Source organism: Poecile atricapillus, chromosome Z, assembly GCF_030490865.1.
Source record: "Poecile atricapillus isolate bPoeAtr1 chromosome Z, bPoeAtr1.hap1, whole genome shotgun sequence".
Classification (NCBI taxonomy): Eukaryota; Metazoa; Chordata; class Aves; order Passeriformes; family Paridae; genus Poecile; species Poecile atricapillus.
This window is the reverse complement of record NC_081289.1, coordinates 67,678,757-67,697,295: the sequence shown is the minus strand read 5'-3', so window position 1 is coordinate 67,697,295 and position 18,539 is coordinate 67,678,757. Positions and strand designations below refer to the sequence as shown.

The following is an 18,539-nucleotide window of genomic DNA, read 5'->3' as shown; positions in this document are numbered from 1 at the left end:
AAACAACTCACCAAAACCCTAAAAGACTGAAGAATTTTGGATGAATGAGAGTAAAACTTTGGATGCCTTCTGGGTAGGACTTGCTGCAATTCAAATTCTCTAAAATTTAACAAAGAAATTATGTGTTTGCAATCCAAACTGAATATGTTCAATCAAGTCAATTTTTTTTTCCAAAAATTAGAAGGACTTGTTTGTTCAGATCAGCATTGGTATGTAATTCATAACCAAGTATTTATATAATTATGTGAACTAGGCAGATGCAGCAAATTTCCTTTGTGTAGCTCACAGTGGGGCTGTGCAGCTTTGGGAGTCTAAGACATATCAGGTACAGGTGCAATTTTTACTCTGTGATGAGTTTAGTTGAATCTTGGTGTAGAGGGTGTGTTTTCCTATGTTAGAACCAAAGAACCAAACAAGATCCAAATCCCAGAATCCCAGAATAGTTTGTGTTTGGAAGGTTCCTGTGGAGCTCCCTCAGCCCAGGCCGTGCCCAGCTGGGGCTGCCATGGCTCCACACAGGGACACTCCAGGCCCTCCCTGGGCAGCTCTTCCAGGCCTCTGCCCCTCCATGGACACAAGTTCTTCCTCCTGCCGGGCTGCCGCTCGCTGGGGTTTATTTTATTATGGGCAGCGCCCAGCAGAGCCCGGCCCCATCCTCTGGCAGCCCTTGGAGATGTTGGTGTGGATCCACGGGATCCCCTCTGGGCCTTCCCTTCTCCGGCCTGGCTGGGTCCCTCTGAGGGGCAGCTCAGCCTCTGGGTGGATCAGACATTCCCCCAGTTCTGTATCAGGCACAATCAGATAAACAGGGAAAAAATAAAAACCTCTCTAAAGGACTGGTGGGCTGGGAGGCACTTGTTTTATCTCCAGGGCCTTTAGCTGCCAGACGTAGGAATGATATGTGAGTCAACAAATAACATTTGGCGTTGAAGCACAAGTCTTCCCTATCCAACTGATGGAACGTGACTTTTCTTCAGGCTTTTTTTTTTTTTTTATTTCAGATACAGTATTCTTGTATTACTCTGGGGACTGTAAAAGTGAATTAAAACCTTGTCAGTGCTGAAGAAGCTGTTTTGGCACAGAGAAAAATTTGTGTTGTAAATGGGTCATTCTTATTTGCATGCATATGTATGGTAGAAAAGCTGAATTTCAGTTGCCAGCTTCTCAAAGTTTAATGATCAAAATTTTGTTGTAAAAAGTATCTTTGGTTGCTCTTACCAGCTTCTGCCTTTTTTTTTTCCCCTCTTCCATCTGCATCATGAAAAGAAGGATTTTGAGAATTAATGTTGTTCTTTAGCTGCAGTGCTCAATATTGCCAATTTGATTACCAAAGCTACAAAAGCTTACTGTTTAATAGGTTTGATACACCATAACAATTCTAGTGAATGAATTTACCAGATTTTCCTAATCTGCAAGATACTGAAATATTTGACTGCTTATAAAAGAAAAAAACAAAGCCCAAACAAAAAAAAACCAAAAACAAAAACAAAAACAAAAACAAAAACAAAAAACAAAAACAAAAACAAAAAACCCCAAGAACTTGAAAAGTAGTAAACTTCTATATTATAGCCATACATAATTTATAACTGAATTTTATAGAAGTAATTAATCTTTCCTATTTATCTGACTGGAACCAAAAGACTTTAAAGAAAAAAACTACCTTTGTGAAAATTAAAATAATTGAGTACATTTATGAATTAAACATACGCAGAAACCTCCTTTATCATAAAGAAAATATTTAAATGGGAAGCTTTTTCATATTGAGAGAAATGTCCAATGAAAATGGCCCTTTTATAGTATCCTTTCTTAAGAGACAGAACTCCCAATTTTAAAAAAAATAAAGTTTTTTATGTGACAGAACCACCAATCAGGCAGCAATTCAAGATATGTGAAAGGAATAAATGGACAGAAAAATGTACAGACATAACAAAAAAGGAAATATATACTTATTAATATATTATTATATTAAATTAACATATACTTATTAATGAATACTTATATATTTCAATACTATTAGGATTTGTTCACATTATTAAAAACATGTAGCCATAATGCATTGTAAATTCTGTTGAATTATATGCCAGTGTGCCCCATGACAATGGTGTCATAAATATTGTTCTACATTCCTTAAATACATGCTGGCTCTGTGAGCCTATTTCCATTAGAAGACTACTACTACTACTACTAATAATAATAATAATAATAAGAGTAGTAGTAATAATGCTTTTTTGGTTTTATTCTTGTTGGTGGTGTTTTTTGTGGTGGTGATTGTTGTTTTTACTGTTGTATTATTGAAATTGACTGCTAAAGCAGTACTGCAGCACCCTCCTCCTCCTCCTCCTCCTCCTCCTCCTCCAGGGACAGAGTTCCTGATTTTGAACCCAGAAAAAAAAATAAAATAGATTATATTGCTGTTTCTCTGGGGCCTGCACAACCCTCTTGTGGGAATACAAATGTCAGTCTGAAGGCTGAAGGAGATTTTAACTCAGACAATACAAGTCATCCTCGAATTTTTCATATTTCCCCAGACTTGCATCCTACACAATTAACAACACAAAGATAATTGCGTGTATAAATTTGACTTTGTCACAAAAAGTCATGTTTAATTTTACTTTTTCCCATTCACTTTGTTCCTCCACAGCACTTTGTGGTTTTGGCTCTAGTCTGAAGCTGTAAATTCCCTGGGGAAGGGGCTGATGCTGCTGCACCCCAGCCTGTTCAGCAGCTGCCTGGAAAAGCTGCTTTGATTGTCAACTGAGATGAAATCAAATGAGACAAAATGAAGATTTCTCAAAATTATAATGAGAACCAGAGGACTCATTGGAAAAGTAGAGTCCCTGAGGGGAAGGAAATAGTCAAGATATTTAATTGATATACCAGAGAGGCAGATGAAGCAGATGTATTGCTTGAGTTAGAGTGCAGGTCGAAATCTCAGCATCTTGTGTCAAGCAAGTTTTCTGGCTGCTGTACCACTAACAATCTGAAAAGAAAAGAGGATTCTTGTATCTTCTTTAGATGAGTATGCCCTTTTCCATCTTGGGGAAAAATGTTCTGCCAGTCATAAAAAATATTACCTTTCAGAAATGTAACTAGAACTCGCACATCTCTTTCCCTCAACCTTTTTTATTTTTTTTCTCCTCTTTTTATAATTTTTTTCTGGGTTTCTGATGAACATCAATTAATAATACACACTTCTAGCTTTTAACCTGAAGAATGCAAAAACAAGAACAACAAAACCAACCAATTAAAAATACCCCAACCAACCCAAGAACACTTAAGAATTACTCCCTGTGGCAACAAATTTTTGTCACACATTGAGGCAGGATGGCTCTGTCAGCTCACTGCAGTGGCATAAAATTATTTCTAAAATCTCTCACATTGTCAAATTCTGACATGAATCATCTACAGACTGTCACAATGGACTACCAGATATCAGAAGAAACCATGCTGGTTAATTGTCTTCTTAATTGATACAGAACTAATAATTTAAATTTTCCATGCATATGTGATGTTGATTTGAAATGCATCCCACCACGAGAGAATAAGAGCCAAAAGCTCTTGGCTCTAATAATTTTCTCTGATTTTGAAATCACAAGATCTTTGGTTAAATCTGCAGTTAAATTCCTGAAATGCAGGTGGCACCATGTCCTTAAATACTTTATAGTGATTTAATGGTTTCTCCCCTGAGTTCTAAAATTCTGAATTGTGAATGAGCATAATGAACATAACTGTGCATTATGAGCACTGAAAGTAAGACAAAGTAATTTCTAAAATTATGTTTCAAATCTTGTTTTCTCCCTCAGAGTAAAACAAATTAACACACAAACACAAAAAGAAAAAAACCCAAACAAAACAAAACCAAAAAAACCTGTTATTATTTATTGCAAAGATCTGCAAAAAGCACACAACCTCTGACACTGTAAAAATTCCTTAGAGTTTAAATGGTTGAAGCATATTCTTGCTAACACGAAAATATGCTTTGTAGGTGTCTGAAATGAACTCTTTCACCAAGTTCATTATATGGTGTTCTCCTTGAAAATCTAGTATAAATAGCAGTAGGATAAAGACCTTGGTGCAACACATTTAACTTTGCAAAACAGCAACTTCAGCACTAGAACCAAAACAGCACCTTGGTTGTTACAAATTTAACGCAGCCTCTGAAGAGCTGTGCTTGGAATTTTAGCAGCTTTCCTCTAGCACAGCCCTTGTGTGGTTTGTGGAAATTGTAGAAAATTGTAGCTTGGTTCAGTTGAGTGCTGGCCAAACCAGGGAGCTCAGATTTCTGAGGCTGCAATGAGAGGGAATCCTTCCACCTTCAGCACACCTGGATCACTGGGCTGCACTTCAGAGATGTTCCCTCAAGGATTCAGGGTGCAAGTAGTTCCTGATCTTGAGGCGTCAGAGGCAAGAACAGCTTTGCTGCAGATCTCAAAGAGCTGTTGGACTCCTTTCCCTAAGCAGCTGTGTAAATGACCCAAAACTCCCATTAATGATGGTAATTTGGCTCTCTTATAAAAGGGAGCAGAAACAATCCAGAGAGGGGGGCAGAGTGAGCTGTACCAGTGCAAAGCAAACACTGTGCAAGTGGAAACTTAGGAACTGTGGGCCGGTGGAGAGATACAAACTCGAGAAAGAGAGAAGCGTGTGTAAACTTGGTTTTGTAAAGAGCTGAAGGCTTTTTAGTCAGACAGTCTCTCTTACAGTGACTGATTTCCTTTAAGTACACATATTTGCAGCTGAAAGAGGTGTACAGGGCACCAAGGGCATGGGAATGTGATATTCAAGGTGCCAATCAGTCTTCCTCACTATGGAGTGGGATAGCATTTTAAAAAGCATATAGACAGCAAAGCTAAGGGGTGAAGCAGGACCCTCACATGGATGCTCTGGGTGCCCATCAGCCTCTCAGAAATGCAGGTACCCTACACTCCTCTGAGTTTTCCTGGGAACAGCAATCTCACAGCATCACCACCAGCTGGGGCAAGGTCCTCAGCAGAAATCTGCTCCCGTGCAGAAGACCTCGAACTAACTGGATGGGATCTTGGGCAGGAATTGTTCCCTGGCAGGGTGGGCAGGCCCTGGCACAGGGTGCCCAGAGCAGCTGGGGCTGCCCCTGGATCCCTGGCAGTGCCCAAGGCCAGGCTGGACACTGGGGCTGGCAGCTCCTGGGACACTGGGAGCTGGCCCTGCCGTGCCTGGGGTGGCACTGGGTGACATTAAAAGTCATTTCCAACACAAACCATTTCATGCTTCTATGATTTCGTAACCCACTGTCTGCAGCTTCCTGCACCTGTCACTTCATTGGGGCAGAACTCTGACTTTTTTACCTTAACTGTGACTCCTCAGTCAGAGGAGTGGCACTAATCTCTAACTCAGGACTCTCTGATGTCTGTAGAGAGTGGGAGAAGCACGTGGCACTGGTGCTGAACTGTCTGCAGAGGCACTGAACAGGCACACAGTGCACCAGCAATCAGCTTTCACATACCTTAGTCCTGCTGAAGGGACCACTATGGATCCAAATTCCTTTCACAAGCAGGCAGGGAATAATCCCAACTGAAATTAATCAGTTTGTCAGCTTCAGGGGTGTGCAGAAGGCTTTACAGAGTAAAACATCGGAGTGCCTCTTGTCAGAGGTTGTGCTCAAACCTTAGCCTGTGCACTCCTCTCCTGTGTTCTTGTGCACTTCATATGTTTGCATTTTGGGAACATATGCCTTTTTTTTTTTTTTTTTTGTTTGCCTTTGGGAGGCAAAGGATTCATTTTAAAACATAATCAGGCATTTAGACAGGATTCCTTAATACTATCCTCTGTCGGCAATAAAAGCTTGTTTCCAAAACAAAATAAATGTAATCAAACCCAACTATGATATTTGTTGGCTCCTTTCTATAAATAGTCAAAAAGAAGAAGAAGAAAAACATCTGTGCTGCAAAAGTTTGAAAGAAAATATATACCTATATATATATATAGAGAGAGAGAGAGAGAGAGAGAGAGAGATAGATTTTTTTTTTTTTTTTTTTTAATGGAGTTTGAATGTTCCTCTGTGTTGCGCAGCTACTTTTCCCCCTTTCCTGTGATGGAGCACTACGTGACAATGCTTTTGAACCAGAAAGGTTTGAGGGAAGCAGGATCTTCCACAAAACCCATGTTGATTTAATGGAAAGCTTCACATGTTCAAGAAGTGGGGGATCAGGCTGTGCTTGGGAAGAGATAAAAGAGCCAACTGTTCCCTTTTTTTAGAGGCAGTGTCAACCCCAGGAATAATTCTGGCGGCGTTGCTGTAGTGGTGACAGACAGATGTATTATCTCTTCCTGAGTCAAACACACAGAGATGACTTGCAGAATCAGAGCAGCCAGTTATGGTGAGCGGCGTCTGACAAATCCCTGAAGAACTAAGTACATATTATTAGGGGAAAAAAAAAATAATAAAAAAAATAATAAAAGAAGAAAGTTAGTTCTGCTGCGTGCAGCAGAGGCTTTTTATAGCCCTAATTATAACGGAGGTGGTAATATAATCCGTGCCTGTGTCGTCTGGGACTGTCCTGATCTGTGGCTCTAAGGAGGTTCTGATCTGGCAGGTGCTGTGATGGGAGCTGGTGATAAAGCTAATCTCCTCCACAAAGCCGGTAATCCAAGACACCCTAAAGGTGTTGTAGGGTAATTGGCAGGTTACACTCACGTTGACTGGATGACATCTAAAAGTGGCAAGAGGTTGGCAAACAGGAAGGATCAGCTCTTGCTCTCCTACTGCTGCAATGTGGGTGGGAGTAACTTGGTTCGCCTTTTGTGCAGCAAATCTTAGACCTGATGTCACTGCTATTAGCCATTAGCCATTATTCTTCTTTTATGCCAAAATCACCTCCCTGTCATACATTCAGACTTGCTGTCACTGTTCCTTTATTGATGGTTCTTTATCTAAGGACAGTGTGGCTGCCTACATTTCTACATATATATAATTTTATGGATATAATTTCAATTTCCTTTTCCTGTTTATTGTACTGCAGGACTTCAACGGGTTAATTGGAACACTCCAGGCAAGACAGTTCATAATGCAGGAAATGTGAGCTACTAATTAAAGTAAGATGGAGGAAAACAGTGGGGGCATTACGAAACATGGATTAGCTCCTCCCCAGTTGAAAATGTGTTGGTTTGTTGTTTTTTTTTTACCTTGGAAAGGCAGCAGATGATTTCTTTCTCCACTCTACCCCTTCTACTCCAGAAAGTCTACAGGAATCCTTAGCCTAAGGGAGGGAGGGATGTTGCAGATTTAGGTAGTCTCCACGGTCCCTTGTCTGGCAATCCTATTAGTCAGAAAACTCTGACAAACAGGGTTGATCATTAGATGGAAGAACATTAAAAAAAAAAAGAATCCAAAAGAGTTCTTGATCCTGAGTGATTGGTAAACAAATAAAATATGTATTTGGGCATTAGAGTCCAGCTAAGTAAAATTAGGCAGGAATTATCCTGAAGTGTAGGAACAGTCTGGAAAGTGAAAAGTAGTCTTTGAGTTCTATGGGTGGCAGAAAAAGAAGATAGAAATATAGAGGATTAATATCTGGCAGTTCTTGAGCCCATTTCTCTCTTAAATTCCAAACCACAAAGCATATAATGAATCCACATGACCAGAGGAAGAGTTTTGCCTTAGGGGTAAATATCAAAATGCAGATATAAAAATGTGATTTTATATACTGTGTATATATATTGATGTTGATGTAAAAGGTAGAACATCAGCTTGAATTGCAATGGCTTGTGACATCCCAATCCCATTGCACCCCTACTTCAGCAAAGTCCCTTCACCACTGGGAAGACAGTAAGGATTTGCAAATATGTAACCCAAAAAAGGAAAAGAGAACCTTCAGGGTGGCCTGAAGGTCTTAGGGTTTCCCACTCAAAACCAATATTTGCATACCTATTGTACTGATAGAGCCAGAAGGCAGGTTTTCCTGCTGTCAACGCAGCAGCTGCTTCAAGAAAAAACAAAACATGGCAAAAAATGAATAATTACTGAACCTTGGAGGACACTGAAGGACATCAGGTTAGAATCTTCACGAGAAGGTGAGGTCAGGGACAGGTCACTTTAGGGAGGCAGTGCTACGAGGTGCTGCAACAACCCCAATGATGGCAGTGTGAGCCCACAGCACAGCAGCAAAGGAACTCTTGGGTAAAACCCAGGCTGGGGCAGTAAACAGCACAGCCTGGCTTCAGAAAATCCACATTAAGAACACCTAGATGCAGGTGATTGCTACCTTTGGGTTGGAAGGAACAGCCTGCACCTCGGAGCCAGCCTCAGAGTGCTGAGCTGGAGTTGTGTTGCCCTGTGCTAAGGGGAGAAAATAGGGTAGAAGGAAGGTGATGGATGAAGGGGTCCCCTGCAGCATCCCCCTGTCCTTTTGTCGTCCCCAAAACACAGGAGAGCAAGCAGGAGGAGGCAGCACAGGAAGAGGGGCCCAGCAGAGTGGGACAGCAAAAAAAAGTCTAATTACTCTGAGATGGGAAGATAGGTTTTGTTGAATAAAACTTATTGAGAACCTAAAAACAAAAAGGCATTGCACTTTAGGAAAGAACCAGGCAGAAAAGCCTTTTGTTGTTTCATCCCTTTTGGCTGAATAAACAATGCCTAGCTTTGAAAAAGCTATTTCTGTGTCATTTTAATCAGCTGCTAGTCACAGGCTCTCAGTGGAAAAAGGCCTCCCAGTACCGAGTGTAGTTAGTCCCTTCAGATTTATCCTAATTGGGCAAATAAAGGGGCTGCATTACGGGATTATTCCCTCAAGAAAAATAAAATAAATTTTTTAAAAAAAAAACAAACTACAGGCAAGGCTGCCACTTGGGGGTGCAGGCATGCTGGGCTGCCACAGCAGCCTCAGTGCAGCTTGCCTTGTAGTTGTGACAGCTGGATTCTTGGTTGTAAAACAGAGATAAGCAGTAAAATTAGCACCGTTGTAGAGAAACGATGCATTAATATCAGAAGCTTTTTTAAGGCTTCCTAAATTTCCACTATCTCTTTATTGACAGCCAAGCAACCCTCGGGGAGAAAGAGAAGTGTTTTCTTTGCTGGCAGTAGTTCTTCAGGGAGATCTCTGCCGCGGAGACGGATGTGTAAAGTCTAGGTTGCTGTAGAGGTGGTGATGCAATCGCAGAGATACCTGTGCAATTCAGTGAAGGCCTGGCTCTAGCACACCTGAGTGCTGCCAGGTGAGTTGTGCTAGGGCACCTTAGGAGGGCAGGGAAGAGTTTTGCTGGGTGCTACCAAGCTCCCACGTGTCCAGGGCATTACACTGGATTCCACAGCTCATGATAGCACATCTTTTCTGCTAGTGAGCTAAATTAATGTTAGGAGATTGTTTTGGTTTTTTTTCCTTATCTGTCCTAACCTGCTGGATAACTCTGCACCTCCCCATCACTGCTGGCTGAGGGTCACCAGGAAGCCTTGCCCTGCTGTGATAGGTGAAGTGCACAGCTCAGTGGGCACCACTGAGCTGTATGCAAACAGAAAAAGCTGTGAGACTGTGGGTGTCAAATGCTCTTCATCAAGGTGCGTCATTTCTCTTAATTTTGTGGCTTAACCAGCGCAAAGAAACCTCATCCTTTCAAATCGTTGCTGACAATGTAAGGTGTTGAAACCAAAACACTTCCAGTGTCAAAGAAAAATGTGATTAATTGCCAGCTCAGATCTAAACCCAAACCTTTAGGCAAGCGCTGTCACCCTGTCACTGGCAGGAATTTAATGGCAGACAAAGGGCTTGCAAAATGAAATGCTGTAACTACTGAGAGGTGCCAGCCAAAGTGACCAAGAGATCAGACGACTTAACGGGTCGTTTCCACTCCTAATTTCACGATGTCTCTTCCTGTTGTCATGCAAGCAGCCTGGACTTTCAGTTTGTATCTGCAGAAACGCTTCTCAGCAGCGTAGTGCTGTTCAGTGCATCCTTCTCACTCGGCAAGTGCATTAAAGTTTAATGTAATATTTATATCTGGTCTTTCACTATGAAGGCATGTAGAGGGGATGCAAATTACAGATATAAAATATCTGGAGAGCCTTTTGACGCCCACTAGGCAATTAGTACTTTTTTCACTCTCGTGGCTCTATATACCCAGGTAGGGAAAAGAGATGAAAATAAAAAAAGTGTGTAGTGGCCTGACGTGAGATCTTCCCAGCCTCTGCCTTGGGCTGTTTCTGAAATATCGCCGCATCTTTCATTCTTTCTTTGACTCCCCTCCAGTTTCGGGTAGGATGGCATCCTACCCGAGGAGGGAGGAAGGGAGGTGGAAGAATGGACCTTGAATCTCTTGGTCTGATGGAAAGTGTCCCTGCCCATGGCACATCGGGATGTGGTGATCTCTGAGCTCCCTTCCACCCCAAACCTTGCCATAATCCTATGATTCCGTGCGAGCTCCCTGTGTGGATGTTCGGGAGGGATTTTAAGCAGAGGCAGCACTTGGCAGAGCGCAGGGCTTTGACAGCACATACAAGACAGAAGTTTGCGGAGGGCAAAATTCCTCCGCGGAGGATAAACCACCTTCGTGAACAGCGTCCGCTCCCTGATAGACGAGGGCAGGCACCCACCCAAAACCAAACCAGCCCAGGACATGCCAGGGGGAGGAACTCCGGCCACGCAGACCTGCGCCCGCCGTCTACACACGCCGGAGCGCTGCGGGAGCATCCCCGAGATCACCCGGGGGCCGCGGGGGTCCCGGCTCCGTGCGGGAGCTGCATCCCGCACCCTCCGCATCGCGGGGTCCCGGCTCCGTGCGGCAGCTGCATCCCGCACCCTCCGCATCGCGGGGGCGGGCCGCGGGCGGGGAGGGGCCGGGGTGTGTCCAGCGGCACCGCCCCCGGGATCCGCGCGGGGCGGGCAGGGCAGCGGCGGCAGGAGGAGGAGGAAGAGGAAGGCAGAGAGGAGAAAGAGGGGGAGGAGAGGAGGCGGCGGGACACGGCTGGGAGGCGGCGGCCGGGCCATGCTGGAGGCGCGGCGGCACCTGGCGGGCGCGCAGAGCGGGCGGGCGGCGGGACGGGCTCCGCGCCGCGCGTAGGGCGGTGGCAGCGGAGCGGCGGGGGCTGCGCTCGGCCGGGGGACGCTCCACGCCGCGCAGCGCCGGGAGGGACCTGCGCATCCTCGCCGCGCTTCGCATCGCCTCACCGGGCGGAGGCACCGCCGCTCGCATCCCTCGGCTGAGGCGGAGGAGAGCAGGAGCAGGAGGAGGAGGAGGAGGAGGAGGAGGAGGAGGATGAGCCGCGCGGTGCTGGCCTGGCTGGCGCTCTGCGGGAGCCTGGCGGCGCCGCGCCCCGCCCGAGGTGAGGGGACGGAGGACGGCGGGGACGGACGGGGGACTTGGGGTCGGGGTCGAGCCGGAGCTCCCGCAAAGTCGGAGTCCAAGTGCGCGGGGGACCGGGGAGGTGGCTCGCAGCAGGGTGCCGCTGTCTGGGATCTCCTTTTCTCTTCATGGACAAGGAAAGGAAAAAAAAAAAAAAAACTTATCTCTGTATTTGAAATAGAAGCGGGCGGACTATCCATCCTCAGACACGTTCTGTTTTGAAACTATGCTTAATTAGAGGGGAAAGAAATGCCGTGAGAGCTGAAATGTAATCCAGATGAGCGGCTGGGAAGATTTAATATCCGCAGAGCTGTCCCCACCGCTTTTCCATTCCTGCCCTCACCCCTCCCCAGCCACCGGTCTTCATTGTAATTTGGAGGCTGTTAGCTCCTAGCCGGAGACCTAGCAAACCGCGGAACAGTTTGCAAACACGTTCGGGAGCTTGAGCATCTCGGCAGCAGCAGCAGCAGCAGCTCTTGCCAGGCGACCCTTTCGCTGCCTCCCTCGATTTAGGTCTTCTCCATCCTAAAACACCCCGCAGCGCCTTCTCGGTGTCTCATCCCCTTCCAAAACACAACAAGAAAAAAAACCCTACCAAAACACCTTTCCGAAAAGGAAAAGGCCGACCTTACCCCAGAGAGATAACTTTAAATCTCTTGGGAGTTCTCTTTATTATTTATATTCATCAGTTCTTGCAGGATACGGGGGTTTTACCCTCCTCGCACTGAAAAGTTGTGTGAGCTCGTCGTGCGAGGAGCTGATGGTGGGCACCGTGTGGGCACGGTTCCCCCTCCGCAGAAGGCTCGGGGGGCTTCCCGGGGCGGTGGGCGATCACTCGCTGCCCGTCCCGTCTCTTCCTGCCCATCCCGGCTCCCCGGGGGAGGCGCTGGGCTCGGCTCCGGGACCCCCGTGGGTCCCCTTCTCTTGCCCGCAGCCCCCCGAGGACTCTCCTCATCCTCTGCGAGCTCTGAGTGTCCTCCTGTACCGCGGATGGTCTGTCTGTCTGTGTGATCCCACCCGGCATGGAGACCTCTCTGTCCTCCTGCTTGTTAGAACAACTGTTGTCCTAATGAGTACCAGAATATTCACACTGACTTTTAGACCTGTTTCCCTCAATATTAACTTTTTTATTTTTCAATTTTTATTTTTTTTTTTTTGAGGTTTCAAAATGAAGCCAGCATATCAGTAAAAACTGAATATTTTATTAGCCTTAAATTATTCAGCACGGCGGCTTCTCAAAATCCGGTAGCATTCACACAGTTGCAGTGAGCATGTGATAGCTTATGCAATATGTCCTTGTACCTGCAGCTTATTCCCCAAAGTCTGTTTTAAGCAGAAGATAGCTGTATCTGCCACAAACGCTGGACTTGTCATAAGTGCTTTGCACTGAGCTTCTTTGGAACTTCGGATAGCTCACATCTGTGATGTTTTCTCAATAAAGTCAACAGTTTTGCCATGTTCTCAGGTAACTTCAGAACAGAGAGAACTTAATAGGTTTTCTAGCAGAAGTGAAAAAGGAAGGAAAAAAATCCATTTGCTCTGTGATTGCTTAAGCTGTGATTGTTCAGTTAAAGGTTTGTCCTTGGCTCTCGGAAAGAAACAGAAGAAAATTACTGAGTCTTTTTTTTGTGCTGAAACAGAGCAAAATGCTGCTTGACAAGCCTGATATAGCGGGTTAATTTTGGTGGCTGTCATAACATTTACTTTTAATAGATCCTCTCAAAAGCTGCAATGACTCTAAGCACTGTAAGTAACCAAAACTCTTCCAAAAGCAGGTTTTCAACAGTGCAGAACTTGTCTCAACACTACTCACTATGAGTCCATTCCCATAATGGTGTAGAATGAAAATCAGTGGAAGTGTCATCTGTGCAGTGGCTGATTCCCACCTGCCTCTCAGGGTAAATTCCAAGCGCATAAGAAAGTTAAGTCATATACTTCATTACTGACCTGCATTTCAAGCCTTCTGCTAAAGAAAAAGATCAACTGCTTTTTTTGTTGGAGCTCTGCAAAGTTATGGTCGAGGTCGAAATCCTGTTTATTCATGATGTCTTAAAAGCACTTTTTGCTTTTTGTGTTTGGAACAAATACATAATATGTCACCAAGTCTTGGGTGGGGTTCTTCTTGTCTTTTTGCTGTTGCTGTTGGTTTTAAGGGAGAGAGAAGGGTGAGAAAGATAGTAATGGATGAAAAAGTCATCTCAATGGGAGACTGTCACTTTCTTCTTCCTGGCCAGTCTGAGAAATTTGCAGTCTCATGCACTGTAACAGGAGCTTGATCTTCAGAGATGTGTTTATATGCAAGTACATGATGAAACCAACCTTCAAGGACTTTCAGCCCTTAGTTTACAAGAAAGATGCAGGTGCATTTTTAATAAGCAATGTCCTTTTATACATATTTAAAAACAGCTGTAAGCATTTACATTTGCTGCTGTTGCTGTTCCTTGGTTGAATTTGAATGCCAGGCACTCTGGTGCTTTTCTCTGCGTGGACAGACAGTAACTACCAGAGTGGCTACAGAGACTACAAGAGATTATTTCAGGAGGAAGAAACACAGTGCATCCCACCTGAAGTAATACAGGTTCATGAGTACCACTGTGTTTTTATTTTCAGGGGTAAATAAGCCAACAGCTTTAGGAACAGTCAGTGAATATTTGGATCAGATGGAAGGAAAGCATGATTTAAAAGCGGTGGCTATTTTGGTTCCAAGATGCACCTCTGGTCATGGTGTAAGCTGATGAACAACTGTAATGGGACTGTAGGTGCACAGCAGATCAGTGCATCCCACATCTTCATGATAAACATTTTTGAAACAGGACCTTCTGAAAAATTACCATTTGAGTTGTCTTTGTAGTGAAGCTGCTCTCTGGGTTGCATCGTGCTTCTCCACTTAGCTGTCTGCTGAGTTTTTATGTCTGGTTTGCCCAAAAATGATGTTGACATTTCTGAAAACAGGCAAGTCTAATTCTTTATTTTATCACCATGTCCTGTCAGCCTAAGCGCAAAACTGCAGAATTTTGAAAGAAGTGTTTCAAAGATGTTGCTTTTTCTCCATTATAGTGGGAACCAACCTTCACTCTCCCTGAGGCTTAGAAGTTTCTATAAAGCCCCTTTTTTGCAGCTGGAATCAGCTGCAAGGAGCAAAAGTGCTGAGAAACAAGAGAAGTAAACTGTAGCTTTGTTCTCATGTATCTATACTGAAAGGCTGAAAAGATCACAGAGGCTTTTAAAGACCAAGATTCTTCTGTTTTACCAAATGCCTTTGCATCTTTGGACAGCATCTGCTTCTGTACAAAGTGCTGACAGTGTGACCCTGCATAATGATTTTCACTGTTCTTTTAACAAATTACATTTGTATTCAAATTGATTTTCCATGACTGCTCGTATAGCCTCCAGAAAGCATATAGTGGATATTCTGTATGTGTCTGGTCAGCCTAGGACAAAATTTGATGTCAAGCCATGCATTATTACAACTGGAATTAATCGTTCTGGTAGTATTAGTTGTTTTTTTTTATTTTCATGTGCCCAGCCTCTTAATTCACTGCCCTTTATGTCCTTATCCTTTATGTCTCTTTTCAAAGGATATACTTCATACAAGGTTGCGTATCAATGGCAGCATAGCGGAAAGGGTCACTGTCTTATCTTCCCTCCTCCACATTTTTTCAGTTACCATCCAGTTGAAAATCAAGGAAATGATCCACTCTGGAAGTTATTTCAAAAGACAGTAACTTTTAATTAAGATTCTTATGCCTTAAAATAGCTGTTTATGCAGCACATGTCCCTACAACGGCAGTAACAGCCTGATACCCCTTCAGCCTAAGTGGTGATATCTGGGGAAGCTGTATTTAAGAAACTGCAAGAATCAGAGAGAAATCTCTGTTATTCTAAAATTTATCGTGAGTCACATAGGAGTTGGCATGTTGTTGTTTTCATCTTAGTCTCTTAAACATCTCAAACTTAGGTAAGCCACAGAGCCAGGATTTCTCAAATCCTAAAGGATGGTCAGTGCTGTGTTACAAGTGAGATTAGATGTGATGAAAAAATTGTTCCCTGGCAGGGTGGGCAGGCCCTGGCACAGGGTGCCCAGAGCAGCTGGGGCTGCCCCTGGATCCCTGGCAGTGCCCAAGGCCAGGCTGGACATTGGGGCTGGGAGCTCCTGGGACACTGGGAGCTGGCCCTGACATGGCTGGGGTGGCACTGGGTGACCTTTAAGGTCCCTCCCAACCCAGGCCCTTTATGTGATGCCATGATATTGGGCATTGTTGTTTATACATACCTGAAGCCCAGCTTGAGTTTGAATAAATATGGGTTGAACAACAAACAGGCATTAATTTAAGTTTCAGAACAGGTTCACAGTCAAAATACAGTGAAAACTTAGTCAGATGATGTGTTAGAAAATACGAGTCAAAAGTTTCATGTCTAAAGAAGGGTTGTAAGGACATTAACATCTGCAAAATTAAAACCTGTGGAAAATGCTGTTTTATATTGGAGGACTAAAACACATTTTGAATTTAAAGTTCAGGAGGGGAAATACAAATTCAGCCTAAATTTGTTGTGTTATGTCAGTCTGAGGAATAATGAGTCTAAGTTTCCTTTTTTATAGGAAACTTGGATCTTATGTTTGAGGGAGAACAGCTCACTGAGTGTAGTGACTTCATGGTATGGCAGATTTTCTAATGATCCATGAAGGGGGTAGAACAGCTTTTTTGCCATTCCTGATGTGGGAACAGAGCAAGAATCTGTCCAAACCCATACCTGCAGCCGTGGGTCTGTGTGCTCTGAAGAAAGGGATTGAATGAGCAGGGATCTGGAGGCACAGAAGCTGTACCACACCTTTGTGCTTTGAGGTTTTATCAAATCTCAGTCTTGCTGCTGAGGGAATATACTTAACATACTTGTGGGGTTTTCTATTCATTTGTTTGTGTGGGTTTTTCTTCCCTCTAATCAGCAAGTTGTGTTACCTTTCATCACAGCGGGGGTGTCCTTCTATTTTAAGTTCCGAAAGCTGAGAAATGAAGCAGACCATGATTATCTAATAAAGTCTCTAGCTAATCCAGCTAATAACTGTATGTGGTGTGTGTGTGTGTGTGTGTGGATGTGTTACCCTATGAAACACACATAAAAACATCTTAATTTTACATAATGTATAGCAGCTATATGCAAATATACTGTACATCGGGTATAATTTGGGTATATGTACACTCCAGAGACCATACGGAGGAATTGCAGACACTTATGTGCCTCACATCTGGTCTGATACTTAGAAGTGTAGGAAATGTTAGATAAGACCAAATCATCCTATGAATTCTTGATGCACAGCTCTGTGTTGGAAGCAAAGATTTGTTATATGCAACAGAAAGCACTGTCTAGGATTTTTTCTTTTCTTTTTTTTTTTTTTAGGTTTTCAATAGTACTCCTCACCCCATGCACCTAAAACTTTTTAATAAGGGGTCATTTTTGGGCAAAAGGGGGTTTATGACTTGTATATAAAAGACTTATGTCCATAAGACTTACATATTATTATTTATATATTTACACACACACATATATATAATATATACATAACTATCTATCTAGCTATATCAATTTTTGGTGAAGTTGTTTGAAAATGGACCAGTAAATACTGACTCAACCACAGAATATACTGACTGGGAAGGGACCCACAAGGTCCATCTGGTGCAGCCCCTGGCCCTGCCCAGACACCCCAAAACCCCACCCTGGCCATCCCTGGAGCGGTGTCCAAAGGCTCCTGGAGCTCCGGCAGCCTCAGGGCTGTGCCCGTTCCCTGGGGAGCCTGGGCAGTGCCAGCACCCTCTGGGGGAAGAACCTTTCCCAAAATCCACCCCAAATCCCTGACACAGCTCCAGCCATTTCCTGGGATTCTTTCCCTGTCACAGGAGCAGAGGTCAGAACTGCCCTTCCTCTTCCTCCCATGAGGAAGCGGTAGCTGTGCTGAGTCTGCCCTCAGCTGCTCCTCACGCGGCCCCTCCAGGCCCTTCTCCATCTCCATGGCCCTCCTGTGCACATCTCTGACAGTTTCATGTCATTTTTATTCTGTCAGGCCCAGAACTGCACGCACCATTCCAGGTGAGGCCGCCCCAGCCCAGAGCAGAGCGGGACAATCCCTCCCTGCTGGGCCCGGTGCCCCAGGACAGGGATGTCCCTCCCGGCCCCAGGGCACGGCCACTGACCGGGAGCCCCGCTCCCTTTCCCTGGCTCTGCTTTCCAGCCTCTCGTTCCCCAGTCTGTCCCTACACGCGGCGTTATCCCATCCCAGGGCACAATCCGGCTCCTTCCCTCATTGAACCTCACACGGTTGTGGTTGGCCCAGGCCTCTCCTTTCTCACGGCCTCTCTGCAGGGCCTCCCTGCCCTCCAAGGAGTCGACAGCTCCCCCACAGTTTTGTATAATCTGCGAATTTGCTCAGAATCCCTTCCAGTCCTACATCCATGTCATTTTTGAAGATGTTGAGGAGTACAGGGCCGAGGGTGGAGCCCTGCAGAGCCTCACTAGTGACAGGTTCCCAGTCCCTGTCGCCCTTTGTGCCTGACCCATGACCCAGCTGCTCACCCAGATCATGATGTTTTTATCCAGCTGTGGGATGCGCAGTTTGTCCAGAATTATCCTGTAACAGACAGTATGGAAAGCTTTCCTGAAATCCGGAAGTATTCCATCAGCTGGCTTCTCTTGATCCACTGGGTGGATCACTTTGTCATAAAGGGAATCAGGTTTGACAAGCAGGACTTTGCCTTCATGAAGCCATGCTGGCTTTGCCCAATGGCTACCTTGTACTCCAGGTATTTTTCAATACCTCCCAGAATAATCTTTTCCATAGCTTCTCTGGACTCCAAAGACCACTCAAAAATCATCAAGAGAGGTTTTGTGATGGCATCAGCAGCTTTTGGAGGATGCTGGGATGAATCCCTTCAGGTCCCATAGATGTGTAGGGATCCAGCTGGAGCAGCAGGCTGGGGTTAACTGGGTGTTGGTCATTCTCACACTCTCACAGTGCCCAGCTCAGGGCACTGGGACCCCTTGATCCATCTATGTTAAAGGAGGAGGCAAAGGGTGCATTGAACACCTCAGCCTTGTCCCTGTCCCTGTCTGTGAGGTGACCATCCTCATCCTGGAATGGGCCAATAGTATTTTTTTTTGCACTGCCTACTGACATTATTTTATTCAGAAAATCTCTTTTTGTTGTCCCCTGCAGTTCTGGCAGCCCCAGCTCCATC

At 44.6% G+C, this 18,539-nt stretch overlaps 1 protein-coding gene across 1 annotated transcript in view; it reads left to right on the top strand.

The window, feature by feature from the left end:
- The first annotated feature begins 11,223 nt into the window (after positions 1 to 11,223).
- The window catches only part of EDIL3 (EGF like repeats and discoidin domains 3), a 230,294-nt gene continuing 222,978 nt past the window's right edge, over positions 11,224 to 18,539 (top strand). Inside the window, exon 1 of the mRNA XM_058864096.1 lies at positions 11,224 to 11,290. Within this exon, the coding sequence (XP_058720079.1) occupies positions 11,224 to 11,290 (67 nt within the window). The remainder of the gene's footprint in view (positions 11,291 to 18,539) is intronic.